Source organism: Nothobranchius furzeri, chromosome 12 (assembly GCF_043380555.1).
Source record: "Nothobranchius furzeri strain GRZ-AD chromosome 12, NfurGRZ-RIMD1, whole genome shotgun sequence".
In the NCBI taxonomy this organism is placed as follows: Eukaryota; Metazoa; Chordata; class Actinopteri; order Cyprinodontiformes; family Nothobranchiidae; genus Nothobranchius; species Nothobranchius furzeri.
In genome coordinates this window covers 52,043,592-52,069,317 of record NC_091752.1, presented here as the reverse complement: position 1 = coordinate 52,069,317, position 25,726 = coordinate 52,043,592, and the positions used below count along the sequence as shown (strand labels likewise).

The 25,726-nt window shown below is 40.7% G+C and overlaps 1 protein-coding gene across 12 annotated transcripts in view; it reads left to right on the top strand.

Moving 5' to 3' along the window:
* The window catches only part of cacna1aa (calcium channel, voltage-dependent, P/Q type, alpha 1A subunit, a), a 147,211-nt gene that overhangs the window by 72,840 nt on the left and 48,645 nt on the right, over positions 1–25,726 (top strand). For 10 of the 12 annotated variants that reach the window (XM_070542058.1, XM_070542057.1, XM_070542055.1 and 7 more), the window contains 13 exons: positions 1,173–1,272; positions 3,646–3,806; positions 3,974–4,114; positions 4,205–4,406; positions 4,493–4,657; positions 6,137–6,247; positions 10,313–10,396; positions 17,546–17,662; positions 17,780–17,845; positions 19,696–19,793; positions 19,965–20,115; positions 20,212–20,339; positions 24,073–24,169. In XM_070542058.1, coding sequence (XP_070398159.1) covers positions 1,173–1,272; positions 3,646–3,806; positions 3,974–4,114; positions 4,205–4,406; positions 4,493–4,657; positions 6,137–6,247; positions 10,313–10,396; positions 17,546–17,662; positions 17,780–17,845; positions 19,696–19,793; positions 19,965–20,115; positions 20,212–20,339; positions 24,073–24,169 — 1,621 coding nt within the window. The remainder of the gene's footprint in view (positions 1–1,172; positions 1,273–3,645; positions 3,807–3,973; positions 4,115–4,204; positions 4,407–4,492; positions 4,658–6,136; positions 6,248–10,312; positions 10,397–17,545; positions 17,663–17,779; positions 17,846–19,695; positions 19,794–19,964; positions 20,116–20,211; positions 20,340–24,072; positions 24,170–25,726) is intronic. The other 2 variants (XM_070542051.1, XM_070542049.1) reach the window with 1 other exon arrangement.

The window sequence follows — 25,726 nt, the reverse complement described above, 5'->3', positions numbered from 1 at the left end:
AAAAGAAACATCCTCAAATTTGGATGAAATTTGCAAACAAGTCAAATCTCTCCTACAGAAAGGTTTCATGGCAATTCCAAGAAGAATGTTTGCTTGTTAGGACCAGGCTTTTGGCCTTAAGAAGTGTGTGCAACATTCCAAGCATGGCAATGTGACATCATGTGGTGGGAATACATAGATTGTCTCAATGGAACAATAATCCCAAACACAACCCAGTAGGTTGACTTTAAACATCCTAAAGCCTTGATCTCAACCCGATCTGTCCCCAAAAGCTTTAAAATTTCTTAAAAGTACTGTAAAATATTCCACTTTGATCAAATAATGGTTGAAATAAATACCCTAAAAAATGCCTAAAATTGACATGACAGCCATGCGGATGACTAGTGTGTCTAAATGTCTGACTGCAGCAGGAAATGTGTCATTGTCTAACTGACTTAGAAAGAAGTTTGACTTGGCAGCTCGTGATAGCATCTTGAAAACAATATTCCATGTTGTTTGAACAATGTTGCAAAACAGCTAATCGAAGTAGTTCTCCAAAGTTTCTACAGATGTGGACAAAAAAGAGAGAGTTTGGCTGTCAGTGTGTCGATGTGTACCCCCTTTAGAAGCAGCGATAACTCTAAAATATGTCCTGCCGTAGACATGAAGCATAATTTTAACCTTTTTTGTGCAGTGAGGAAGGCACTCTACTTTTTTATAGTCAGCAGTGGTGTTATTTATGTCTCGCTGAGGTTACAGCTAAACTCTCTCTAAATGTCTCCATCACTCAAACTGCTGCTAAAAAGAAGAAATGTTGCAGCATGGAAAGCAAGGTTTCACTGCAGCATGAATATATTTCACCACTGGCTGGGCATGTTCGAGCTGAAGCTGTAGCCACATGTGCAAAGCACTGAAATATATGAACAAACGTAGTTAGACGTACATCTGATAGGAATGATGTCAGCATGTACTGTAGTTATAAAACCTTTAGCATGTAGCAACAGTGCTAATGTCACATATAGAAGCAAAACTGCATGTGTTGCTATGTATTTAACCCAGACGCAGTTTCTCACTTTGAGATAACTCGGACCAAATGCCATCAAGGAATGGCTGCCTACTGCCATTTTGGAGTCAAGAGGGCTGAAGTAGTTGAGTACACTTGAACCTGCTAAAAGTGTGTGTTGTGTGTCTAGGGGGAGCAGTAAAGGAAAAGACATCAGTACAATCAAGTCCCTGAGGGTTTTGCGAGTGTTACGTCCTCTAAAGACTATCAAGCGTCTTCCCAAACTCAAGGTATGTCCATGAACAGTATGCTTACCTCAACAGTTCCTAAAAAACAAACAATGATGTCATGCTTAGATCTAAAAATGAAAGAAAAATCAATAATGTGGGTGGTCTTTGCAGGGTTATGGTGTTCAAGTACATATTACGAATGTAAGGGGCTTCTCTTCATGTGTAATCAAGTAGGGAACCTTAAAGATTGATTTGAATGCACACCAGACTTTCATAGAGTGATCACAGGTATTGGAGTACTGGGTGAAGCATGTTGGAAGTGATGTATAGCCCCCACAGAGCCCTTATGTCTTATCATCGTTGCCCGCCCCATAACTGGAGGGTTGTAGGTTTGAGTCCCATCTGTTGCCATCGTTGTGTCCTTGGGCAAGACACTTAACCTGCCTTGCCTGCTTGCTGGTGGTGGTGGGGAAGAACTAGTGGCACCTGTGTTAAGCACTTCTGTCAATGCACCGCTGTGGCTATGTTGTTGCTCATCACAACCAGCGTTTGAATATGTGTGTGCATGGGTGAATGACAGATTTTGTTGTGAAGCACCTTGAGGAGCTATAGAACCCTAGAAGGTCTTTTTTTCTTCTTGGCACTCGTGGAGTACAGACGCTTCTCTTTTCGCTCCCTTATCTTTTATTCCCAAGGCTCTTTGTCCTGTCTGCCCACAGAGCGCTTCTCTGCATTTCTTCTGAAAAACCCTATTTAACCATGGATTTGATACATTGGTCATTCAATGCGATTGATAAGATTTTTTCAACAAAGAGAACGGAGCAGGGGGCTCCCACATTTTCACAGGGGACACACCCGTTGGGGTATATGCTGGATTCCTGGAGGGAGTGGAAGATCATATGCCTCTCCCAGTTGTCCATTGAGGATATCGAAGACGTGTGGATTTTCGGCCTGACGATCACGGGATTTCTCCTGATTGGAGTGGGAGGAAATCTGGTTTTCTGGAAATTTGGGAAGACGAGAGCGATTGGATGGCGACCCACACCCACGGAAAGCACCGTCCGTGTGGAGACTTCACAGACTGGGACGTTACTCGAGGTTAATCGTAGGCTGGACAATGTTCTAGCTACGATACAGGTATTAGTGCGCAAAATGGATGTCATCTCGGAGAGAGTCACGGATGGTATGGACAGGTTTAAAAACCCGAAATTGGCCTCACTGAAGGACTGGAATGATCAGTTTAAAGACCGAAGGCAGAGAGAAAAATTATTTCAGCCTGACCCAAACAAATTCTTGCTATCCGAATCTGATGCCCTGGTAGCCTTGAGCGGCAACAAACCCCCACGAAGGAATGCAGACAGATGCTGTGAAAACCCAACCTACCCCCACCCCCCACCCCACCACCCCCGCCCTCGGATTGGTGGACTTCAGCCTGGCAAGGTCATCAACCTGCAGGAGTCAATGTGCTCTGCGCTTCTCCCAAGATCTCCCTCCCACCTGTGACTTTACAGTGGCTGAGCGCCGTAGATGGCTGCTCTCGCTGGGGGAAACAGGATCCCAGCCCCCACCCCCACCCCCACCCCACCCCACCCCCACTCCCACCTTCCTATTGGAGTCTCATGTTGTGTTGTCTGAAGTCTGTTGCATATCTGTTGAGGTGTTTTTTTGCAGAGCAAAGCTGCCCTCCTGGTGGGAGGGTAGCTGTGAAGTGCCTTTTTTCCCTCCACCTGAACCACTTCCTCATGTAACCCTCTTATCTCTATCAAGGTAGCGCGACTCGGGTTGCGAATGACCACAGTCACTAATTCTTGTCATGTGTCTTGCCCATGTATGTCTGATCTCTGAATTGTGTGTATTGAAACTCTAATTTCCCTCTGGGATTAATAAAGTATTGATTGATTGATTGATTGATTGATTGATTGATTGATTGATTGATTGATTGATTGATTGATTGATTGATTGATTGATTGATCAACTACAGGCTATTAAACATTCTAGTTCTTCACAACGCTGGAGATAGTTCTGAATGACTTTAGCTGTATCATTGATTTAAAAAAAATCAATACTTATGAAATCATCCTTTGTTTACAGCATTTTGTTCATGGATGCCTAAACCCTTTGCACAGTACTGTACTGTGTGATGTTGTGTTAGGAAGTTCCAAGAGTCTAGAGTGTGTCGAGGGCTCATGAAAAGTCTCAGAGACACAGATAAACCAGGGAAAGCATAGTTCGCAAACTTCATGACTGAAGGTCTTCCAAATGTCTTGCAGTCCACCCACATTTTGTCTAATAAGCTGAATATACTGTAGGTGATAAAATGCTTGGGTAATCTTAATTTTGACCACTTTCTTTTCCATTGAGTAAAATACCTAAACTAATTGTATTTTCTGTAACCATTTTCTTCTCCTTGCTACTGTTTACCACCACCCTCAGGCCGTTTTTGACTGTGTGGTGAACTCTCTGAAGAATGTGCTGAACATCCTGATTGTCTACCTACTCTTCATGTTCATTTTTGCGGTGGTGGCTGTGCAGCTCTTCAAAGGGCGCTTCTTTTACTGCACTGATGAATCCAAAGAGTTTGAGCGTGACTGCAGGTCAGAAATGCTGATTGTATTCATCTAGATTGAGAGATGTTCTTGTCACCAGCATAATACTTGATTTGATCTCACTTTCATATTTTCAGTGTCGGCCTAGAAAACAATAATGTACACCTTTGAGAGCAAGTTTTCCATTTGACTGTGGTTGATGACGTGTTTTTCAGAGGCGAGTATTTGGTGTATGAACGTGATAACGAAGTGAGGGCGCAGAAGCGGGAGTGGAAGAAATACGATTTCCACTATGACAACGTGGCTTGGGCCCTTCTCACCCTCTTCACTGTTTCCACTGGAGAGGGGTGGCCGCAGTAAGTTAGCTTACATGTGCACGGTCATCTAAGGTGTGCCTCTGTTTCCGAAACCCAGTAACCCCCATCTGTCTGTTTGTGTTGCTGCAGGGTGCTAAAACATTCAGTGGATGCGACCTATGAGAATCAGGGCCCAAGCCCGGGATACCGGATGGAAATGTCCATCTTTTACGTGGTGTACTTCGTGGTCTTCCCCTTCTTCTTCGTCAACATTTTCGTTGCTCTCATTATCATCACCTTCCAAGAACAAGGAGACAAAATGATGGAGGATTACAGTTTAGAAAAGAATGAGGTGAGCAACATTTTGAAGCAGTTAAGGAGATTTAGATTGTGGGAGAACAGTGAGAATTAACCACAGCATTCACCTGTTTTGGACAGAGAGCCTGTATAGACTTTGCCATCAACGCCAAGCCTCTGACACGCCACATGCCTCAGAACAAGCTGAGCTTTCAGTATCGGATGTGGGAGTTTGTGGTGTCACCACCGTTTGAATACACGATCATGGCTATGATTGCACTCAACACCATAGTTCTGATGATGAAGGTAAAGTCATTACAAGTTATGCTCTGGCACTAGCATATATTCACACTGATCTGGTTCCAAGTGAACAGCCATAAGTACTAGTCTTCATGCGTGGCTGCAAAATGCACAAAGTACGATCAGATCCATGTTGCTTGCTGCACTAATCTGAACAAAAGTCTTATCCAATGCTTCTTTAAATCTACTTCCCAAAAGTACCTTAGATTCTTATTTTATGGTTTACACAAAACAAAACATTATGATGAAGTAGAGGGTTCCAGTGTTTACAGCAGGTAAACTTAGTCCCAACCCATCTAAATCTTATCTGATATTCCTGCCATCTGTGGTGTGTTTGGAGCACTCTGGTCTGCTCTGAAGGACGACAGGACTGCTCGGATTGCAATGTTTCCCCTAGAAATGTTTCCAGCCATAGTGCTAGTTGACCTGGGGGGGGGGGGGGGGGGTCATTTTGCTTCCGTACATTAGCCGTAAGAGTGGGGGTGGGGGGTTGTAGGCATGGTGCTACAATTTCAGCTGTAGCGCAGCGCCACGGTAAAGCCTATAGGAGGGAAACACTGGATCATAAATCAGGGATATTCAACAAGTTGGATTGTCTCTGTCCGATTTCAAGGACAACCAGGCATGCAGCCTGTTGAATGCGACGTGTAGCCAGTCAGAAAGAAATGTGACGCAAGCAAGCTGTGTGCTCCTCCAACTTTGAGAGGTTTTGCAAGATTTCCAGTCTAATCTGGGGATGTTTGTGAGTGTGTGCTTTGTAGTTTTGGGCTTGTGCCCCACACCACACACTGTAGGACCGGGTCTCTCATGTTTTTAAATCCTGCCTTGTGAACCAAGCCTTCTAGAAATGGCCCTGAGATAACTTTACTGCTTGTATAGAGTTGAAAGATCAGTAGGTAGTTCCTCTGAATGGTCACAGACAGATTTGAGTTTAGACCACTAAATAAATGTGGTTAAATTGATCCTGAATATCTCTGAATGTAACACGTTCTCACACCCGTCTCACACAGCGTCATTTTTCGATGCTTCAGGTGTGAGAATGTGTTGCTGAATGAAATCCGATCTAATCCAGGTTTACATTCACACATGTATTCAGGGCTGTCTACCCATGAACAGATCAATCAGAAGTATCAGGGCCTCAATTATGAATTCATATGTGAGCTTCTGACTTTCTGTCTCTACCTTGTACAACAATCAAATAATTTATAATGATTCGGATGTTGCTTTTACAATTATCCAGTTTAAAGCTGCATGCTAAACTGTGTTATTGTATCTTTAATTTATGAACACTTCCTGTGTGTGTGTGTGTGTGTGTGTGTGTGTGTGTGTGTGTGTGTGTGTGTGTGTGTGTGTGTGTGTGTGCACGTGTGTGTGTGTGTGTGTCTGTGCGTGCGTGCGTGCATGTGTTTGTGTGTGTGTGTGTCTGTGCGTGCGTGCGTGCGTGTGTGTGTGTGTGTGTGTGTGTGTGTGTGTGTGTGTTTGCAGTATGACGGAGCATCTCTCACCTATGAAAACGTGCTAGCCAACCTGAACATAGTGTTTACCTCTCTCTTCTCCTTGGAGTGTGTACTCAAGATCATTGCCTTTGGAGCTCTGGTGAGTGTTTTGTGAGAAGGAAATGCTCTATTGCTGAAATAATAATCAGGTATTGTTGCCATGTTTTTACTACCTTCAAATAGTTGCCAAATGGTATATTGATAGACCTCTTGCTTTTTTCTTCTTCATTCTATGATTGCCATTGTTCCATTGAAAACATTTGAGACAATAAAGCTCTAAAGGACTGAAATTATTTTTCTAAGATACCAAACTGCTAAAATACTTCTTTCCTCTGATTCAAATGGACCAACGTTCTGCTTCTTTGATATGATATAACTAACTAAATATTTTACAGTGAGATTCTTATGAACAATTTGTATCTTAAATCCTTTAAATGACCTCAGTTTGAAGAAACAAAGTTGTTCTGATGAGACTTAAAAGCTAACAACTATTTCATGCAAGGCAAAAATAAATAAATAAATAAGATAGCTGGCATTTTAAAACAACTCCAAGTTACACATTTTACAATATTGTCAACTTTACATTATGTTACTTACATTGAAGGGAACAAATTATGCTAAACTCACCTTTCGTATCCTTTTGTGTTGCCATGTATAAAAGGGTTGGCCAAGAATAAAACCTGTTTGGATTATTTTGTGTTAGAGGGATTTAGTGCAAAGAAATGTATTAAAATGTTTTGTTTGGCCAAACAGAACTACTCTATCTCGAAGCGGTCCTTCACTGAAATACCATTTTTTTACTTAATTTTGAAAGTGATTTTCTCTGAATTCAACATGCAGACTGAACGTAAACATAGCCTTCTACACCTATCTCCTTCATTAGCAGCTAATGGAAAATAGATGGTGAAACTCCAGGATTTGAAAAGCCTGACAGATCTACGTCACACTGTTGGAACATTCATGTACTCACCCATCTTGACTTGCGACAAGGAAGGCAGTTGTTGTTTTACCATCCAGGAAAACAGCAGAGAATGTCTCCCTAATAGAAGTTAACCGTTAGCATTAGCAACTCCACCACACAGCAGAACTCCTTCAGGCTTGTGTTATTTGTGGAGATAAAACATCAACGTTATAAGAGCAGTCAGTGGCAGAGTCATGTTGATGTTAGCCAATCTGAGGGGAGATGTCAAAATATCAGGAAATGAAACTCAAAATCCTGTGGTCTGAAGCTACTTCCTCCTCCAGCTGAATCCTCCGTGCTGAAACAGGCACATTTGAGTTTTCTTTTTACAAGGCATTCATTCCTACTACAGACCACTGCAAATGTATTAAAGTATGAGTGAAGGATCTCTTTAAGAAAAACGAGTCATAAAATGCCCCCTTTAAAGAGGCAATGTGTAGTTTTTATCGTTATCTTTGGAAATATCCATAGAAATTTTGTTGAAAATTAATTAAACAATTATTTGTTGAAAAATATTGGCAGCTTTGCACCATTTAACCAAAAAAAAATCAGGTCTTAAATACATGGGAGCGGGTCTGAGTGATGCCATATTAGATGCCATGTTTCCTTCTATGGGAGCCTGTGAGGACAAAATGCATTTAAACGGTTACAAAATGTTCACCGCTCTTAAAAGTTGTTGTTTTACACATTGACCTCTTTACTCGTTGCCAGTAATGAAAGGAAGTCTGATGTGCTTGTCATTTTGCTGAAGTTTGCACTACCCTGGGCTTTTTTACCCTAATGGGCATCCGTTGGTAAGATCTTACTCCAACACAAAAATACTACTTGTTTGCAATGATTTAGGTATATACTGCCCCCTATCGCCAGGAAAAATAGACACTGTCTCTTTAAAATGTATTGTTATTAGCAAACACAGTAGTAGCAGCTACCTTTAGCTCTTCCAGTGCATTATGAATGTCATGTTTTTGCTGAAGTAATCATGTCATTGGAAAGGCTAATATAACAGAATTTTTTTATGTTCTACTATGAAAATGTTTTACCTTGGTGTTGTTTTATGATGGCAGACATCCACTTTACATTTGCCTCACTTGAACTGCATGTTAGTTTGTCCAGCTGGTTGTCCAAAGACCTTAGTTAGTTGTGTGGAACTAAGTTTTGTAAGTCATAAGTCTCAAATTCTGAGTCCAGACACATCCAAAGGTTTGCAAGTCTTGAGTCCTAAACTTTGAATTTGACCCATTGTAAAGCCATTGGCCTCACCTGAGTAGCTGACCTATTTTAGGAAACAATACCGCCAGTTTGCCGCAAAGCCCTGGCGGCATCACAGAGCATTGGGTCATTTATTGGTGGTCAGACCAGGACAGTAATGTTGCGCAATTGTGTCCTTTTTACAAAAGATTAGTTGATGGCGGTATAAAGCTGGCATGGGGGCAGTCTCTGTGCTGCCGCAGACTTCCGTTTATCTTAGACATAACTTGCTGTTTTTTGCGATTGAAGCCATGCTCATAACGTTTTTTTTTTTTTTTTTACAAGCAGCTCCTAAAGGTGTTTGTCCTCCAGTCCCTGTGCAGCCTCTAGTTATCTGAGCTCCAGCTACAGTTTAATGGAGAAAAGCTCTGGGAGTGCTGTGTTGCTCCAGTTTACCATGTCAGCTGATTCTGATTACAAAAGCAAAACTTGCAGCCCGTGTTTACTTTCATTTTTTATATAGTTCCCTTCCTGAGCTCGGCAGTAACTCCCCACGTGATCATGATACCTCCCTCTGTTGCACCAAGGCATTATATGCATTCATAAGTCCGGTATTGCGGTAATATTACTACTAAGCGTGGCGGCACGAATGCCGCAACACTCCCTCATCGCCATGCCGCCACGGCGGATTCATAAGACACACCGTGGCGGCAGTATTATGCCGATTTGCTGGCATGGCGTGTCCTCTAGAAGGGTGTACGCCTTTCACTTTGATTTGTATCCTACAGTTTACCTGAGATTAAAAAAAATGAAAAATATTTTAAAAGAGCTACATTTTTTCTAGCCAATGGAAAACTCTAGAAACTAAAATAAAAATAATGAAGTTCAAAAGTTGTTCAAGTACTAAAATAAAATAATTTTAAGCACAAAGTACAAAAGTTTAGAACTATAACAAAATAAGGAGCAAACATTCCAACATTAACAATAAATGTCAAGAGAAAACCGACATGAAAACATACTTGAGAGATGAATAGTGGGATGAGATACAAGCCAGAGGGGAGCAGTTGTAAGAGAAATGGGAGTGAATGACACATTTGTGAAAGAAATAGAAAGATTACACAGAGGGCGGTAATTAAGTAGAAGATTTGAATCTTGAAGAGGGTGTTGGAACAAATCAGTATGGATGTCATAGACACAAATAACGCCGTCCCACAGTTACGTTTCTTTTTTTCAAAGCCGCCTCTCCTCTCTCATCTCAGGCCTCCACATGTCTAATGCACAGTTTGGCTACAGGCAATGTGTTGGAAAGCAGAAGTAGAGCTTTGTCCCCAACATCTTCGAGTCTTTCTTTCTGAATTGCTCAGATTTCTGATCACAGACGTTAAAACTAGATTATGCTTTTAGAGTTTTATTCTGTAAATGGAGGGTAAGTTAGACATGATTTAGTGAGTCAGACATTAGTAATCCTGTTACATGAATTTAGAAACTTTGTGCGGTAGAATAATACGTACCAAGTGTGAAGCTTGTTGGCTGCTCTTCTTGTCTGATGCAGCACAATTTGTCCTTAGCCTGTCTGCTGGATTCTGTCCAAAAGGCCGACACTGATGGTCCATTTGTCTTATCTGATGTCTTCCTGTTCCTACCCAATCTGACATGTCTCTTTTCCCCCCACTTTTTTGTTCTCTCTCTCTCGCTCTCCCTGATGCTCATTTTGTCTTCCTCCTCATCGTTTTCTAATTCATAACCTTTTCTTTTTTCATGCCGTTATCATTTCAATCATGCTGTATCGTTTTTCCTCATTACTTCAATATGATCTGTCGGTTCTATCTTATTACCCTGCCTTGGTTTTCTGTCGATATTTATCTCATTTGGTCTTTTTTCACCTTCTACCACGTTGTTGATTTATTTTATTTTTTTGTCATTACTTGCCTTTCGTCCTTTTGTTTTTGGGCTGTTTTCCATTCTCTTGCACTCCTTCTCTTCCCTTTTCCCCTGTTTTTATGAAAACACCGTCAGAATTATTTCAAAGACGCCTGGAATATTTTTGACTGTGTGACAGTTCTGGGCAGCATCACCGACATCCTGGTTACGGAGCTTGGGGTGAGTAGCAACCTTTTAAATAATTCTTAAGTTGTAAACAGTTGTGGTGATAAACTAATAGGATTCGTCTGTGAACTTTCCCGTTGGTCACGCATACAAGAGGAGCCGAGGGTGGGAGGGGAGAGCATCAGTTAGATGCCATTGCTCACTCATGCATTCCCACCTCTTGAAAGTCTTATATAATTGTCCCAGTTGGTGGAACGGGGACCCAGCTAGCCAAGTCTGAGCTGCTGTCAGTGAGGCAGGAAGCACACTGATGCCAGAGAGCGAGTTAACAGCTTGTCGAAGCAGCCAATCATGTCGTCAGCTCGTGTCAGACGCCTAACAGGCGCTGCAGCTAACGACTTGAAGCTCCTTTAAAGAATGGTGAAAGATAACTACAAAATTATGATCTGTTTAGTGTTTCAGACTGATAAGTGAACTACTTTTATTAAAAAAAAAACTCATCTTCACCAGTTATCCAATTTGATATTTGGAGTGTTTTTCCCAAGTTAGGGATGTAAACAAGTCTAAGCATCCAAAAGAAGCAAGAGATAATATAAAATGGTCTAAGTGCTCATTATGTTTATAATATATAAATGTTTGTGTTGCATATCACCCAGATGTGTTTTATCATTATTCATCTCATATGAAGCTGTGTTCAGAGAGAACACAATGTTTTTGTGCTCAGATGCTACGTGCAAAGGCATGAGTGGGTGTGCATGCTGATGCAACTGGAGCTAAAAGGCACATTTATCCTTTGACCGAAGAAATCACAAAGTAAATGTTCCAACACGGAAACCTAAACTAGATGCATACAGTACAGGCTCATTAGCTGGGCATAGGCCAACTTTAAGTGTTGGAATTATTTGGAGAAAATACGGTTTGGGAATTGAATTTTACGTGTAATGTCTGAACACATCTTAAAGATTTTTTTTGGACTGGAGTTGTGTGGAGTTAGTAGACAGCAGTCAGAGGGAAGTCTTTGTAGAAACATTTTGTAATGCTTCGCGACCAGTGGAAAGGCACCCATCCACTACAGGGAGCCTAAGCTACGTCCATCCACTTCCGGACCTTGGGTCCCCAGACAAACAAAAAGATGAATGCAAGTCATTGCGGCTATAAAAGCTAATTCTAATCCCGTTTGTTATGTGCCATGGATTTCACATATGATGTCCGTGAATTTTAAAGACACGTTCTTATACCAATAAAGTGCTTATTTTCAAATGGGAGGAATGGTATGAAAATTCTTCCAGGACTACAACTGTGCATCCCATCTAAAAGGCTTGGCTATCCAGAGTTATCGCTGTAGTTATGCTGCTATAGGCTTAGAGTGCTGGAGGACATACTGACCACTTTCCACACTCGACTACTTTCTTCTACAATTTGCTCTTTAACTGTATTATTTCCTGCTATTTCAGCTGTTAAGTTCATTTTTTCTTTAAGTCTTTTTCTCCCCAGAAGAAGCTACATTTGTGTTCTGCTCAGGGACGAAATTTTGATTTCAGAAGTGGGGGGGACACAGCAGGCTTGTGCGGATTTGGGGTGGGGGGTGTTATGTAAAGACCCCTTGACACGTCATGTGCCCATCTCAATAATTTTTCCATCCTCAGTATATATATATATATATATATATATATATATATATATATATATCAAAGTTAAAAAATTTACAACTCTATTATTATTTTTATTTATTATCATTATTGAAGTGCAGTTTTGGCTGTTGACAATGGATAGGCCATTGTATTTATTGTTTTGGGTCTTTTTTTTTATTGTTTTTGGTGCAACATTTTCTAACAGGGAGTGAGATTCCTTTTTTATTTAATTTTTGTTTGTTATTTTTATTCATTTAGAAGTTCTGGTTCTGGACATTTCAATGTTAAATGAAGGTTTCTTTGTTGCATTTTAAAGGGTGTACTTGCATTATTATGATATATTAACATTATATTAGTGGTTATTTTGGTCTAGATAATGTTGACAATATCGTTTATCATCAACAATTTGTTGGACAAAATATCGTCCAGCAAAATGTGTTACTTTCCCAGGCCTAGTCAAAAGTATAAAAATTATTTATACATAAACGGTCCTCCTGAGATCTGGCCGTTTGTTCATTTGCTGTGTTAGAGGACATGCTGAACTAATGTTTTACACATGATCATCACCCTAACATTTGAGTGTATAAAAACATATTAAATATGTTTTTCCCCTTAAAAGTGTTTAAACAGTTGTTGCATTTCAACACACAAAAAATAAATGGAAAAAATAAGATAAATCTAATGAAAAGTGTACATCTTTGACATTAAGCTTAAAAAAATCTGTTGACAATGATGATACTGTTCATTTTTCAGAGCTTTTTAATGTGAAAATATGCATTGCAATAGATAAGTTTACAATAAAGTTAAATGATAAAAGTTTGAAGTTACACTTCTACTACTACTAGTAATAATAATTATGATGATAATAGTAATAATAAAAAAAATAATAATTATAATAATACGAATAAATTGTGTCTGAGGAGTCAGTTATGTGGAGGAGATGAGTTTGTAAAAGTTAGTTTTGAGTATGTTTGTGAAGGAGGAGGTGAGTCTGAGCTTAATGCAGGGGTGTCACATGTTCCAACTTACGTTTTGACTTTGAAAGAAGTCTCTTATATCCACTTTTCGTTTTCTTGACATGCTGCCTCCTGGCTGTGCCTAACTACCAAAGACTCACAAATGAACACTTATTCAAATGTTATATAATGGAAGCTGAGCTGAGCTCTGATATTACACAGCGTCTAGTTGACGATGTGACTCAGTACCGGTGTTCCCTAGCTGCTCCAAACTAGCAAAACAACGTGAGCACGTTCTGACTGTTTACAACTTGAGTGACAGCAGCAACAGCCAATAATACGTTAGCAAGTATCAGCAGAGCCAATAGATTAGCTTTTGGGCGGGTCTAATAGTAAAGCGGTTTCCGTTTCGGTCCTAGTGCTCAACCAAATCCATTTAATGGAGCGTAACATTGTTTTTGGACGGAAAAAATTGCAGGGGACCAAAACTGCCTTTTGAAAAAGTGGGGGGGACATGTCCCACCCGTCCCCCCCCAAAATTACGTCCCAGGTTCTGCTGGAGCCTCATAGTGGGGGCCATCGGCTTGAACACTGCTGCTAACCACTTAAACATTCTCCCTCACCTGATAACATTTTACTTTCTTTGACATTGAATGTGCTACTACTAGTTTACCCGTTTAATAATAGAATCACTAGGATAAATACAATAAAGTTTATCTCTCACTAAGTAGAATATTTACTAAGAAATCACAATGTAACCATAGAAACACTACTTGGTATATATGTTGTGTGTGTGTGTGGGTGGGTGGGAGTTGGTGTGTGTGTGTGGGTGGGTGGGAGTTTGTGTGTGTGTGTGTGTGTGTGTGTGTGTGTGTGTGTGTGTGTGTGTGTGTGTGTGTGTGTGTGTGTGTGTGTGTGTGTGTGTGTGTGTGTGTCTGCTCTGTCTTCTCAATCCCCAGTGAGTTGTGATGGATGGTTGCTTATACAGATCCAAGATCCTCTGGAGGTTTCCTCCTGTTAAAAGGGAGTTTTCCTCCTTACTGTCACTAAATGCTTGCTTAGTATGAGGATTGCTGTGACTTGATGCAATTTGCTGGGTTCCTTATATAGGAAACTTTTGTTCTGATTGGCTTAATGAACTGACCTGTATGTTTATTATGTGAAGTGCCTTGAGACGACTCTTGTTGTGATTTGGTGCTATATAAATAAACTTGAATTGAAAATGCCCAAATGCATGTCATTAAACCAGACATGGAGAAGAGGAGAGGAAAAATGGCTGTGAGTTCAGCTGTAAGTAGCAGCTATGCTAGGTGAGAGAGGATTCTGTGGTGACGTCATATATATGTAACATGCCAACGACTGATTTTTAGTCATAGGAATTACAAATTTTTTACAAGCTGATAAATCTCAAAGTATGGCAGTTGTGGTCAAAACACACATCATTACAGTTCATTTAATTTAAAGTACAACACACGTGTGATCTAGGACGTAAGGCAAAGCGGATTAGGAAATAACTCTTTTAGCTCCACTGACTTGCATTCATTTTTCCATTCTTCCGGGGACCCATGACCGACTGGAAAAGGAGAAGCCTTAGGCTCGCTTTAGCAGCAGCTAATTGTTGTATACCGCTCTTTGCATATGATAGAATCTCCAAATTTAGTTTGCTCTGACTGCTGTCTACTCACTCCATACAACCCCACTTCACAAATCATTCACTATCCCATGATGGTCGTTCTTTCATTGCCTTTGAGATGTGATGACAGATACTGATTCAACATATTCATGAAATATACGGGCCTCTTGGAAAGCTTTTATCCACAAAAGTTCTGTAGCTGTTGTCCAAGAAAAACAAAGTCAGATTTGAAAATGTATCTGCTGTTATAAAGTGTTGTATTCCACCACTTACATTCAATGAAGTACGAAATACCAAGAATCAAAGCAAAGCTTGATGTTAACAAAAAACGTTATCAGCTATATTTCTATGACTTGCTCTTCTTTGGGAAATTAGTTAGAGTTCTTTTTTTTCTTGACTCTTGCTGGCTTGATTCTTGGTGTTTGCATTACCCAGGCTACACATGTTACTGTACTGATTTGTCTGTTATGACCATTGATTTCTGTCTTGTTTTTTATCTTTTCACATGCTTTCTTTAAACTGTCCACAAACTTTACAACGGCCTTCTCTTATCGACTTTGCCCTGCCCCCTTCTCTCTCTTTCGTCCCCCTCGACTACTGTGATTCCGCCCAATCAAAATGCACTATGAATCCTCTGTGCCCACCTGTGACAACTGGCTTGGTCTATCTGTCTGGTTGTTCTTCAAACCAACCAAAAATCCCCAAAATTTGCCGCTATAAACCATATCTGCAACATCCACATGTAGATGGTTTGTAATTTTTTGGAGATCTTATTTTGCTGCATGTGTTTTGTCTGCATTTTGAGTGTTTTATGGCTGCATGCAGTGTTTTAATCCATTCCCCCTTTACAGTCGCATATCCTTTACTAACAAACGCTCTGTTTGTAAAGGATTAGACTCTAAACACTGTTATAGACTGCAACATCTACCCATTGAAATTAGTCTTTTCATTTTACAAGCTTACAATGTACACATACTCGCCCACACACATGAAAGTGACTGGTAGAGTTACTCTGCCAACAACAGTGAATCCAAGGCTTTGCTTCTGGCAGAGAGAACGAGTGATGCATGATAACCCTTGCATGTCTTTGGCAGAAGCCCTTTGTTTTTACAACACATACATAAGAGTGCACACACACACACACACACACACACACACAAACAGAGAACAATGCAGTACAGTAAATAAAGCCAGCATGTTGTGTAGCCAGATCCTTTTTTAGTTTCAAACTGCATTATTTTGTTCTTTACAGTAATAAATAGCAGAAGAATACACATTGTAGGCTCAGGGGCTCTTTACACAGGATTAAGACCTTATCATGTACTTCTTGACCTATTAAACTTATTAGACATGGCTTCTACAGTTCAAAGGCAATCGTGGTGCTGCTACCCTGAGGACTTACCAAATAGGCTTTTCCCAGCTATTTCTCACACCCTTGAAACAACCCCTTACACCCTAGCCATGTTCTTTGTGTAAACAGCATGTCCACATAACATTTCCATTACTTATGCCTATGATGTCCCTGGGCCCCATCCTGGCACAACTTTCTTGGACCACATCAGGATGCACATACCCACAAGACGTTTACACCACCCTAGGTCTACGCTGATGGCATGTTAGGATTATGGCCTTGAGAAGAGGCAAGTGTGTCCAACAATCCTTCACACTCTCAATGACCAACCTATTCCAATCATTGCTGGCTTCACGTAAACGAAATAACGCTCCTCCCAAAACGGCAATATGCTACTTCCACAATAAATCACCACAACCTTCCCATGGAAGCTTTGTACAGTTTCATTGCTAAAAGACTGTGCCGTACTAGCTCAACACTTGTGGCAGGATAACGCTGTAGCCCAGGCATGAGGCCATTGTGGCCAGTCCTACTTGACATCCTCAGTGCCCTACCATGGCATGACTTAAATGTCAAATGCAGCTATGCACTAGAAGATTGCACTGCAAAAGCAAGATGCTGATTGCATGCTGGGTTTGTATCCATCATGGTTAGTACTGCTTCGAATTCAGATCATGCAAACAACGTCATGGATACGCTGCCAGTACACCTTAACCAAGACCTTGATATGCTGCCACTCAAATAGCAAAACACCTGTGACTTTTGTGCATGCCTAAAACCATCGTTGGCCTATCAGGTGGAACAAGGAGGCCACTGTGTTCCGAATATGCACCTGAAACCCTCCCCACAGCCCTGCAAAAACAAATGTTTTACATTGTAAACGGTCATCACTCAGTGTAAAGGGCCCTTAGATGTTCAAGAAGAAGCCAGATACAAGTAACACGATTAAATATCACCTTCTGAAATCTTTTACATTTTGGTTTTAAGATCCCTGAAAATGTGAAAAACCTGAAAACTGACCAGAGCGTGCAACTTTTGTTGATGCTCTTGATGATCTTGACATCGCTACAGTGTGCTATGTGTCCTACTATTGCATGAGTGTCTGCTAAAGTTGCCTTGTACTTGTTTGCATCTGCATGACATGAGCTTGGTGTGTTTCAGAAAACTGCATCTTTGCCTTGAGAGAATTAGTGCATTTGGTTGTCTTTCAAGAAAATGTCCTGAGAGTCCTGCACTCCCAACTATTCACCTTTTGTAGCACAATACTAATCAAATCCCCTGATTGGATGAAACTACATAGAACTGAATGTTTCCCCCTGTGTTGCATCGTTTGGTTTTTGTATGACTTACTGGATATGAAAAAGCTTGTTGGAGCCTTGCTGACTTGAGTATGATTGGCTTTGACTTGTTTGACTCTTGATTATTTCATTTCTACTGACTTTGAGTCTCTCTTCATTTATGTTTTTAGGTACATTTTTACACAGAATTAGAGTAGCTCTAACTACTTTTATTGTATTCTTCCTCAAATCTTCATCTCCTCTTTCTGTCACCATCTTCTGCTATTTACCCCCCTCCTATTTTCAACAACCCCCATCTGTCTCAATCCCTGGTCATGATGTGCCTGTGCTCTAGGATAATTTCATCAACCTAAGTTTCCTGAGGCTGTTCAGGGCAGCTCGTCTCATCAAGCTGCTGAGGCAGGGAGAAACCATCCGCATCCTGCTCTGGACCTTTGTTCAGTCTTTCAAGGTTTACACCCTTTTTTACAGCATAACATGCATTCACATGTGCAAATGTAGCGTACACACAGAGCCTTTTAAATGCTGTGTTGGCTTAATAACAAACAATTAATGCATCTCTCCTCAGGCGCTGCCTTATGTCTGCCTTCTCATTGCCATGCTGTTTTTCATCTACGCTATTATCGGGATGCAGGTGGGTGAGAAACTCAACCTCACATTTCCTACCGTGCTTCCAGGATGCATTAAATAGCTTTTTATAGTATGAAAATGTTATGAGATGAAAGAGACTGTAGAGAAAGTGCAGGATGGGAAGAAACGCAAGTTGATGGGAATGGAGCCAGCAGCATTAAGCAGCATGTGTTAAATTAATTACATTTATTTTGGACATCTTGAAGTGTGTTTCTGTGTGAAAGTTATATATAATTACTGGTTTGTCCAGTGTACGTAGCTGTCTGAATAGCCTTTACGTCTAGAAACTGATTTTTTACGACTGATGAGCTAACGGCGGTTCCAAACTAGCCAAGACTACAGAAACAGCTGTTTTACAACACTTTACCATATCTTTGTTACATTACGTTATTATTAAAGCAGAAATAGTGGAATCGATCACTGAATGTACCAAAGGTTCTGGGTTTTGTTGCTCCTGATGATAGTCAGACATGTAAATAACCATGTAGGTCTGCTTGATAGGGGCAAAAGTCACAGTCACAAATAATTTAATCAATTTTCACATCAGTTTTAAAGAGAAACTATGCAGTTTTAGCCCACTTTTAGAACCCCTCAGAGTCTGTTATTAATTCACAGTTGCAAAAAGCAAAAGTGAGACGTATGTGCTCGCTGTGCGTTTGTCTTTTTAATCTAACAGTTGAAATGTCTTCCCAGTTTTCATTAGTGTCTGTAGGAGCGGTTCATCCCTAAATCAAACAAATCAGATGTGTTCATGGTCTAAAATATGCATGAAACATGATAGAATCAGACTTAACACATAGTGGCCCGCCAACTCTGAAGGGTCATCTTAGCACACTGGCTCAAGAAAATTATTTAAAAATATGAACAGGCTGCATAGTATGCCTTTACCACGGTTATTTACTGAGTGGTGAAATACTCTCCAGAGCTCGCATGTTATGGTGGGGAGCCAAGAGGAGGTTGTGACCCAAAGATGCAGAAAAACCAGATGACGCTTGGTGGAGAAATAAAGTAAAAATCCTGTTATTTAACAATAAGTCCTAAAAAGGCAGGGAGCCAAAAAAAAAAAAATCAAAAGTCCCAAATAACAAAAACCTAGAATATCCAAAACGAAGCTCCAAGACTAGAGAGGGGAACGAGGTAAAGGTGACACAAGACAATGACCCAACAACAGACAGAGACGCAGACAGGGTTATATACACTGGGGCATGATGTGAGACAGATAGGCTGCAGGTGTGTGGGGAGAGAAACCTAGTGAAAGCAATTAACTAATCAGGGAGGAAACTAACATGACCTAAGAGAAAAAACCTAAGGACAAGAAAGGCCAGCAAAAATAACTAATATTCTAAGGGGGAAGAAAACTACAAAAACCTGTGGGAAAACACACTAAAGAGACTAATAAAACGAAAAGCTGAACCTATAAAAAACTGCAGAGGGGTGACTGGGGGAGACCAAAGGGACACAGGACCTGGGAGGGATAATCTGGAGGGCTGCAGACCAGGAGACACATGAGGAACACAAAGAGCCACATTAGGGGATTCTTAGAGGGGAATCGAGCACACAAGGAGATACATGAGGGAGACGCAGACCATGACACTCACATGTTATGAAAATAGCAGCCACCAATTTAGGCAATTAGGTGATGGAGTTGCACTGTTGTGGAAATTTAAACCAAAGTACTGTTATTATTCTAGAATAGATTTCATAAATAACATTCTTGTTGTATCAGAAATATATCAATCTATTCAGAAAGCTATCTATGGGTAACAGAAAATATTTTAGATTTTTACACAGAAACTTTTCAAAATGGCAGATAAATCAGCTCACTGTGTTTTATTTGTATGACCTGTTTGACAGCTGTTTGGAAATATTGCAATAGAAGAAGATGGAGAGAGCGCCATTAACCAGCACAACAACTTCAGGACCTTTGTGCAAGCTCTGATGCTTCTTTTTAGGTACTCTTTTTTTATTTATTTTTTACCTTATATACTTCAGGAGGATAAAGGAACCCTTAAACTATCTATGTATTAAGCACCGTTACTCTACACAGATGTTTAATTTCTGCAAGACTTCAGGGGTACCTGATGTGGCAGAACTGATATAAATGTCTTTATGGAAATTTGAAGGAGCGCGACAGGAGAGGCGTGGCATGAGATCATGCTGGCATGTCTGGGGAATAAGGAGTGTGACCCCCTATCAGGGAATACAGATAAAGAATGTGGCAGCCAGGTTGCCTACCTCTACTTTGTCTCCTTCATCTTCTTCTGTTCATTTTTGGTGAGCATCACAGTTCATGCCCGGGCTCTAACCAGCATAAAACCAAACAAAATAGGGTGTTTAACGTTTCTATCTTTTGCACGCGTACACATGCAGATGCTGAATCTGTTTGTAGCAGTCATCATGGACAACTTTGAGTACCTGACTAGAGATTCATCAATCCTGGGACCTCATCACCTGGATGAATATGTAAGGATATGGGCCGAGTATGATCCAGCTGCCTGGTGAGTCACAACATCCACACTCAGCTGCATAAATTTACGCAAATCTAAAGAAAGAAGAAAGGATTGGAAATATTTGCATTTGTAATCTTAAAGCTGCGGTAGCAAATTTGCCAAACAAGCTAACTTTTAAACAAACATGGTAACCGAACGCCTACCCTTCTCGTTACCTATCATCCCTAGGCCACGCCCACTGGATATCCAAACCCGCATAGGGAGCCTAAGTCACCCATCTACTTCTGGACCATGGGTCCCCAGAAGAACGAAAAACTGAATGAACGGAAAGGGAGACTTAGAATATGTTCACACTGTAGGCAAAAGCGCATCAAATCAAAATTTTTTCCCCACATGTGACCAGTGTTGGGAATAACGCCATTTAAATTAACGGCGTTAGTAACGGCATTCTTTTTTGGGTAACGGAATAATCTAATTAATTACTTTTCCCACTGTTGCAACGCCGTTACCGTTACTGGGGACGGAAGGTTGTGCGTTACTATGTGCTTGTCGAACGTTGAGCAACAGTGTGAGGCTTTCTGACCGCCACACTTCAGCTGCAGCCAGGGAGAGAGCGGTGTCGGTAACACACTTACAAACACGATGATGATTGTTGGCCGGGTGGGCGGAGACCCTCACCGTCTCAATCACTGCATGCTGTAGACACAACAGAGCAGTGATGGGAATAACGCCGTTTAAAATAACCGTGTTACTAAAAAAAATTTCTTTCAGTAACGAGCAAACTAATTAATTACCGTCTTCTTTTAACAAAACGTCGTTTCTGTTACTGATAAGGAAATGCATGCGTTAAGCAGCGCAGTGTGTTGAAGCTGTCATCAGCTGATCAGGAGCTAAAGAGGTAGATGTTTTCATCCAAGCGCGTCACGGCCGTGAAGAACGAGGACGACGTGATGAACAGTCTACGGCTGCAGGTGTGGATCTGCAGCCGTGCCCTTCTTAGTGTGACAGCGGGACGTCCTGAAGGTCCGCTCACCTGTTCACCGCTCAGACATCCTGATCTTCTACCTTACTAGATCATCCAGCTGTAACCTGTTTCTGATCATGTCTTTAGTCCCGCTGTAACACTGATGCATCAGTCTCACACGTCATGGAGCTCAGGTGTTATTAGAACTACCTGTGTGTGTTTACCACCCAGCTTCAGCTCTTCTGTGGTTGGGTCTGACCCAAGTTAGTAAATGTAAGTCCTCCATCAGGCTTGTGCCTCTTGTCATTTTAAAGGATTTTATTTATTTATTTATTTATTTATTTAACCATTACTAGATTAGCAGCAACAGAAAAGCTACTAATAACACACAATTATATGAAGCTGGAAAAATTAAAATACTGTGCAAAATTACATTCATTTCTGTAATTTAACTAGACTGAGAGACCATTTAAAGGCTCGGGAACCTTTACAGGTGTTTCTGTTTGCAATTTAAAATTTTGACTGATTGGGGTCTTGTTAAATATCACACAGTGACCTTTTAATAGTCTAGATAAGTGTAATGTTCCTGTTAGTAGTTTCTCCTGTTAAGTGCTTATTTATTTAAATTATTCAGATTTATGAAAAAACATTTTGACATGCATTTTATTATGTTCCAGTCATTAGTCATTTATATTTCACCATTGTAGTAATTTATGGTAAATTAAGTAAGTTCAATTAACCCATTTTTCTTGCATTCTTTAATGAAAAAAGAAACCAAGTATTTATTTTTCTTGGTAATTACTTTATAATCTCGTAACTCAGTTAGTAGCTGAGTTACTTTTTTGACAAAGTAATTAGTAACTATAACTAATTACTTTTTTAAAGTAACTTTCCCAACACTGCATGTGACCCATATCTGATTTTCTTATGACAGTCTGAACGGCACAGATCCAATTTTTTCGAATTTGACCCAAGTCACTTTCATATGTGGCACTGATTCTGATGCATGTCTGATGTTTCTGAAAGCAACTGCAGTCTGAACGGTCATGTCGCAAAAAAATCCGCCTTCTACATCACTGAGTCAGCAGAGGTGAGCGTCGTGTGCTAACGTTCCTGAGGAGAAGTGCTGATAGAAGGGTTCAGGAGTCTGTCTGGACATCCAGTTTAGTTAAGGAATTAAAAATAGAGAAAAGCACAAGAACGGGAGCAGGAGGTGCTGCTGGAGCGAAGCATCTCATCAGTCTCGGTCTCCATGAGAGCGGGGGGTTCTCTGTGATCAACTTAATACCGGAACGTTTTCAGTAAATAATAATACAGGGAGATGGCGGGAACAAGGAGTAAAATAGTTTACAGTTTTTAAAACGGAAGACTTGACAGGTGTGATCCTGATCCTGTGGATAAGCATCACAACTCTGCCTCTCGGTTACGACTCCACTGAGTGTGACTTCTTGTCTTCTGCGTGAACGCGCGTCGCTTTGGGGCCGTGAAGAGTTCACACTGGAGAGATTTTGATGTCATAATGTGACCAGCCGCACACAAAAAATTTTTTTTGAAGAGACAATGTGGAGTTTTTACCTTTAATCTCTGGAAATATCCATCCAAATGTTTTTGAAAATGAATTAAATGATGTAGAGTTGTTGAAAAATATTGGCAACTTTACCACAAAAATCAGGTATAAAATACATGGCAGTGGGTCTAAGTCTGATGTGCTTGTCATTTTGCTGGAGGTTGAACGATCTGACAAAATAGTCGCTAGAAAATTGCGCTCTCCAAAATTTTTGACACTAATGGACATCCGTTCTTACTCAAACACAAAAATACCGCTTGCTTGCAATGATTTAGGTATGTACTGCCCCTGTCGCCAGGGAAGTTACACACAAGTTAGCTTGTTTTGCCAATTTGCTATTGTAGCTCTAACAATTGCATTTTAATAACACACAGAAAGAAAAAAGACCATTTCAAGACTTTAAATTTAGATCCTTCAAATGTCTTTGAACGTATTTGCTGACACAGAGAGACCAAGCAAGGACAACGGCCGTTTCAAAGAAACGCTGTGTTATGACCTACAGCCTAGCCTAAAACTTTAAATGGGATAATGATGAAACCGAGTATAACCTCGCGAGGTTATCTCTGCCGTATCGTACCACCCCTCCTCTTGTCCATGTAAATTATCCTGCTATATCTCTTACCTGTTCTTCCTTAACCTTCTCACTCTTCTGGAATCAGCATACTGCCTAAAACTTACCGTGGCAACGTCTACACAAAAACCTTCCCCGTAATGTACTCTTCTTCTGTAGACATGCAAAGTTTCATGGTATCTGCATTCCAGAGCCTGTGCATTGCCCTAATGCTGTCCTAAAGGGAATTCAGGGATTTAAAATTAAACACCTACTTCACGTTTTCAGGAACACATTCGTCTTGAACAAACATCAGCTGAAAGAACACAGCTAACGTATAACATGTATTTAAGAGGGAGGGAATCTGCACATCACAAGTAGCTATTAAGTAATTACTTTTCAAGCATGTGTGTTTTTTGTAATTTATGGTGTTAAACTAAGTGACTTTTCAGTCAAATGAAAGGGTTTCAAGAAAGAAAGGGGTGTCGAGGAAATAATAAACAGGAATTAGGAGCCAGCAGAGCTAAGGGCTATGTTAACTCAATATGCTAACAATTTGTGACCATTTAAATGTCTCAGGTATTTCTATTCTGTGAAGTATTTTCAGATGCCGTGTTCCCAGTGTCCTCTCTTTTTCTTTCTGTATGTTTATCTGTGTTGTGTTTCTGTGCGTGTTTAATCCCCTTTATTCTTCTTGCAGCGGGCGAATACATTATAAGGACATGTACAGTTTATTACGAGTTATCGACCCGCCTCTTGGCTTAGGCAAGAAATGCCCCCATAGGGTGGCCTGCAAGGTTTGACTTCAATTCAAATGAAACCTCTCAACCACACTTGCTAGCCACAGCACCCAGGAATGGAGTGAATGCTTCTTTTGTCTTTGTTTTGTTCTTTTTTTTTTTTCGTTATTTTCTTTTTTCATTTCAACCTACAACTTCTTTTCCACCATTATCGACTTTGCATTCTGGACTGCTAAGAGAATGTGCGGGACAATGCAGACACCCAGAGAAGCATGTGAAATGCACAAACTGAAACCACATTGAGATGTTTTATCACATCGTAAAAAAATTTCTTTTGTTTTTGATTTTTGTTTTTCCTTTTGCTCGTCTTGGAGCCATGGCTTTGATGTAGCAAGCTACAGTTACCCACTGTAGTGTTGCATTGTTCTTGGTTTTTGGGGGTTGGGGGGAAGACAGAAACTGCATTGACACCCCTTCCTCTACCTCCCCTCTCTCATTTCAGCAGGTGCAGCTTGTTGCCTGCCTCCAATTCTTGCCCAGATCTGCTATCAGACCGTCTAAATCATGCTTTGAACACACTTAAGAGTGCAGAAGTTTGAGTTCACCTGGTCAGAAATTCAATTATTCTGAGTGAAAGATGTGCTGATCTTCAAACAGAAACACATCATGTTAGAGATCAACCAAAGCTACAATTTTGGTTAAATGAATGTTTTTTTGAATCATTATTGATAAAGCATACAAGATAAAGACCATGCTAGGTTTGACCTGGGAGACGTTAGCTTGACTCATGACGAAGCTTCTTGAATCCAAGGTTCTAACTCCCTAGAGTAAACTGAGAGGCTCCAAAGTGCAATGCTTCAATGGTTGGAGTCTACCATTTTTGAGACCGCTAACCTGAGGACATTATCAGGGTGCCTGTTACAGGCCCTACTGTTTTTTCTTGTGTAAAACAAAAAAGGCTTATCAGAACCAGTTTAATAGCATCCAAAACTTCAGAATTTTTCTTTTTTGCAGCCTCTGATACGGTTTTCTCTCTGGCCATCCGGCACATGCCTCTAAGATTTCCAAACCCCAGAGGCTCACTTCTTCAGCTCGATAGCTTCCTTCACTTCTGTTTAAACCAACAAGTGTTCCAGTTGCTGTTGGGACACCAAACAATGATCTTCTGACCACAGTTCCTGCAGGCCCGATTTACAATAGCAATTCCAAACATGGCTTTTTCAGGTTCCCCAACCCAGCCCTGGATTTGGGAGGTGAGGTAAAGATCTAATGGGAAAGGGCCTCTAACAGACATTCCCAGCTTGCCCTCAGAACTTATTTGGGTTTATTTTGGGCTGCATGGTGGCGCAGTGGTTAGCACTGTTGCCTCGCAGCACGAAGGTTGCAGGTTCGAAACTCGGCTGCTGCCTTTCTGCGTGGAGTTGCGTGTTCTCCTCATGCATGTGTGGGTTTCCTCCGGGTACTCCGGTTTCCCCCACAGATCACAACATGCCCTATAGGTTATAAATTGTAAGTCGCTTTGGATAAAAGCGTCTGCCAAATAAGTAAACATAAACATACCAAACTTGCCTGGCATCCTTTATGGTCCTTCATGGTCTTCCAACTTACCACCAG